The sequence below is a fragment of the Microtus ochrogaster genome, unplaced genomic scaffold (genome assembly GCF_000317375.1).
Source record: "Microtus ochrogaster isolate Prairie Vole_2 unplaced genomic scaffold, MicOch1.0 UNK3, whole genome shotgun sequence".
Classification (NCBI taxonomy): Eukaryota; Metazoa; Chordata; class Mammalia; order Rodentia; family Cricetidae; genus Microtus; species Microtus ochrogaster.
Window position 1 is genome coordinate 12,625,877 of NW_004949101.1, and position 4,622 is coordinate 12,630,498.

Sequence of the window (4,622 nt, forward strand, 5' to 3'; positions counted from 1 at the left end):
CTTCCTTCCTTCCTTCCTTCCTCCCTCCCTCCTTCCCTCTCTTCCTTCCTTCCTCCCTCCCCCCCTCTTTCCTTCCCTACTCCCTCCTTCTCTCTCTCTGTTTTTTTTTTTCTTCAAAAGGTTTATTTCATTTTACACTTCCAGGTAAAGGTCTATCAATGAAGAAAGTCAGGGCAGGAACTCAGGCAGGGCAGGAATTGATGCCGAGGCCATGAGGAGTACTGGCTTACGCTATTTGATCGTAAGACGCTTTTCATAGGCAGGACAACACTAGTCATCATCTGCTACTGATTGCTCATTGTCCTATTGTTTGGGAAGCAAGTCATTAATATAAAAGGCCACTTCTACAGCGTATGTTTTCTGTTTAGCTGGGCTGCCATGGAAACCGGAAGCATGTCTTTGAGCCTTTGTTAACAGGAAGGAATTTTTCATGCGGCTCCCTATTTCAGGTATGTGCTTCAATGATTATTTTTATTTTCAAGCCCCTAAAACAAAGAAACACCCTTCCTTTTAAACGTATTCATGTATTTTAGCTGTATTTTAATAGAAAACTTAAAAAAAAAATCATTGTCTGAAATTGTATACTGCTTGCTAACAGACCAGAAAATTTACCTCACCACTTGGCAGACAGTAGAGGCCCCATGTTTGTGGAATGAAAAAAAAATGAAGTAATATTTTTTTGGTTAAGTCCATTTATAGGGGTGAAAATAATATTTTACAAAAATGAATTTTAGAAAACAAAAGACGACGTAAGAACACACAAAAGATCTTTATTCTAACAGACTTGGTCTCCTTAGACAGAGCTTTGAAATCATGAGCTCAAGGACTCAAATCCAACAGCAGTGGAAAATTTTGCTGAAGGGCTTTATTGGTGCTTTGCCACTCATAAACTGGAGAGATGAACAACCTGGTTGCAGAATCCCAGAATTCCATTTTGTTTTTGAAAAGAAATACCTTTGCCTGGAGGATGCCAATTTTGGGCTGAGTTAGGCACACACATCTTTTCTAGATAGTCAAAATGACTCTATTTACCCAACTATTTGACTGGGAGAAGACTATTTCAAATCATCTGCAAAAAAATATTTAATGGTACAGTTGGCCAACTCAAGTATTCTCCAAGCGGGACCCCCCACTCTCCTATTAAATCTAGCTCTCTAACCACAGCTGGCAGGCACAGAAAGCCATCTTACCTAAGGATATCAATAGTGGTCTTCCTTGACTTTCCTGATCCCTCTTTTCTTGTATCTCCCTGAATAGCCATACTTTCCATATGGACTGTGTTTTCTCCTGACCATGTACTCCTGTCTCACTCTGCTCATCTCATGTTTCAACACTCCTGACTGTATCCTGTCCTCAGCTGCAGAATTAGCTCTGCTTCTTGGGCCCAGGCAAGAACTTTGCATGCTGACTGCTTAGTTTCCAGTGTGTGGAATACAGCAGCTACAGAATATTTACTAAATTCAACAGGGCTATCATGGGCTGAATATTGTACTTCCTTCGGAAAAGCAGGCTTAACCACACTTGTGGGCAGACATATACTTTCATAGACATATTTTACTAAAATCTAGCCATTGTTTTTTAGCTGTGAACTAGGACTTTCAATTACAATGGACAAATAGTGAGATAACCTGAATAAGTGCAATATTATTTTCATTGCATGGTGAAACTTAGCACATGGAACGCTTTTCCGTGAAGCTGGCTTTCTTCATCTCGTTGCTCTCCTGCCCAACTGACCCAAGGTCTTCAGAATCAATGGGTGAAAACAGGAGAAAAAAGTATTCCATATAATAATTGAAATAAATTATTATCATTGAAAAGTAAGGTGCAAGCATCTTGGAGATATTTACTGCCCGCTCCAGGCAAGTCTCAGATTTTTCCAGGTGAAATGAGTCTGTATTTCACTGACCTCATTCACACACCTTCTCTTTCTCTCCCTGGATTTGGTGAAGAGGTAAGCACAGGTTCATTTTACCTGTTTGACCAAAGCCCAGTGCACTAAAGCAAGGTCCTATCCCACGTCTCTGTGTTACTCTGGTGCACTTCTGCAGATTTGCTATAGACGGTGCTTTTTATCTTTGTCACACATTGGAGTAGTTAAAGAATCATTTTACTATGAACTTGTATTTAATATTCCAAGAGTATTAGACTACATTTTATTGAAGCAGTCTCCAGTAAAGCCTATAGATTTATCATCATGATTACCATTGCCTTTTAAATCATTTTATTCCATGTGTATGGGTGTTTTGCCTGTATGTATGTCTGCGTACCATGTGTGTATCTAGTGCCCACAGACCAGACGAAGGTATCAGATTCCTTGGGAGTGGAGTTATAGTTGTAAGCCACCATGTGGGTGCTGGGAATCAAACTAGGGTCCTCTAGAAGAGCAGTAAGTACTCTTAATTGCTTAGTCACCTCTCCAATTCCATGTATGTACATATATATTACGTTATTATCCAGTAAATTTTAGACATTCAGCACTCTGTAATATTTTTGTCATAGAACCATGAAACAAAAGTTGAATTAGCCAGAGTCCATGGAATCACTACAAATAAATTGCTCATTATATACTGAGTTCTTGTGTAGTTTGAAATACAATTTTGATACAGTGATTTTAAGAACCACAGCCGTAAAATGGCCATAATTCTGATTTATCTTCAGGAAATAAGGCAATTAACTACAGTTACACAGAGATGTTCCTTTATAAACCCCAAAACATTTCTTAGTAAGATATGTGCAAATCTTTAACTAGAAGATAACTGTCTCCCTGTGTATTTAATACACACCTACCTATTCACTGTGGTAAAATTTATATCTAAAACAAATATATGGGTTTATTTCTTATTTTTTTTCATTAAAATGCAGTCCCACAGGCCACTGTCATGCCAAGACTACAAAGCAATTCCAAATGTCACCAAGCCCTTTTAAGTTAATAACCCTTAAATCAAGGGAATTTAGTGCTGATAAATTATTTTCAGTTCTCAGAGAGCTTGTGGGTAGAATAGTAATTTTCTGAATATGGAAAGGTTTTCACAGGTCTCACCGGAAAATATGTTTGGGTTATTAATAGAAGGACAGTAATTGCTTTGTCTCATTTTAGGTACCGAATCACTTTTCACCAATTAGGGTAACTTGAGGCTAGTGACTGTACTCTCTGAAGGAAAACCTTCTACAGTACTGTACTGTGCCATTCTGGCAGAGCCTGTCAGCCGGGGTACAAGTTCAAGTGCATTAATTATTCCTAACAATGTGCGCAAAGATAATGTTTAAAAAATCTCAACAGGATATCCACAGCATTTCTGGTAATGTGTCTATTTACAGAACACAATTAAGTCCAGTTTGAATGACGGCTGGCTAGGAAGCCGACTCCCATTTATGCAGACTTATCAACCATTTACATAACCCCTTTGCCTCTGTGGAATGTGTAAAATACCCCTAAGCAACACCGTCAGAATCTGTTAGCTAACAAGTGACTAGTTCTTATACCTACTTTTCTGTACATAGGAAATTACCATAAGGGTTTTTGAAAATTCATTTTGATGTGCTGTAGACAGCTCATAGAACTATTTATTTCCTGGCTCTGAAATGGCCTTGGGTCTTTGTAGTTTAAAAAAAAAGCATTTGAATTCTACAAGTCCTCCAAATAATTTATAGTTTACAATGAATAATGACCTTTCAAAACTATAATGGAGGTTGATTATATCTTAAAATATCTTCAGTTTGTTTTCAGAAAATTGCCATTACATTTAATTTGCTAAAGAGAAGTATTTTTTCCCCCAATTTAAACATCACTCCTACTGTTTGAATCTCATTTTCCTTCTAAAATGTCTCCAGTTGCTATTGGACTGAAAATTTAAGCCTATAATAGACATAGTAAATTATAAAGACTCAATTTATGCTTATTGACTGGATTGTCAGAATCCAATTGTTCAGAAAATTGCAATTTACAGAGAATTGATTGATGGATTTGAATTTTTTCTATTCAGCTTCATTCTATGTTTCTTCTCTCACTTAACTAGATGTAGAAGACGAAGTAAAACGTTTTGATCATTGTATTTCACAAGATTGTATCAAGGAAAGATAAGCTTAGAAATGCTCACAAAGGGGAAAAATATATTCTCATGTCTTGTAAGTCCATCTTGCTGCTTCCTCTTTACACCGAGTGTATGAAACAGTCATTCCTTAGCTGGTCATACTCTTCCCTAGGCCCAGGCCTCTGGGCACTGTCCGTTTTGTAGAACAGACTTTTCTTCTCCTCAGAGCCAGCACCTGTTCTATTTTGAACAGTGCCTCTTTCCATTTTCAAGTGCATTTGCTGGCATATTTATCTACTAATTCTCTTACAATACTGTGGTTCAAACTCAGGCTTGCAGCATTCACTCCGTGCTGGTGGGTGTGCAACAGGAACTCATGGGATACCAGTGAAGCCAATGACAGGAACTGCATGGTTCTGTCCTTCCTATTCCAAAGCTTTTGCCAGACAAGTGACAGTGAACATGTCTGAGCATTTCAGTTTGTTCAGCACAACGAAGGGCAAAGTGTGAAGATGGAGTGCACAGCAAAGCACGCCCAAGGTGTGAAGATGGAGTACACAGCAAAGCACACTCAAGGTGTGAAGATGGAGT

At 38.3% G+C, this 4,622-nt stretch overlaps 1 protein-coding gene across 1 annotated transcript in view; it reads right to left on the reverse strand.

Annotated features, from left to right (window-relative positions):
* Positions 1 to 4,622, reverse strand: part of Plcb1 (phospholipase C beta 1) — a 691,541-nt gene that overhangs the window by 217,521 nt on the left and 469,398 nt on the right. Inside the window, exon 8 of the mRNA XM_005365666.3 lies at positions 2,594 to 2,652. Within this exon, the coding sequence (XP_005365723.1) occupies positions 2,594 to 2,652 (59 nt within the window). The remainder of the gene's footprint in view (positions 1 to 2,593; positions 2,653 to 4,622) is intronic.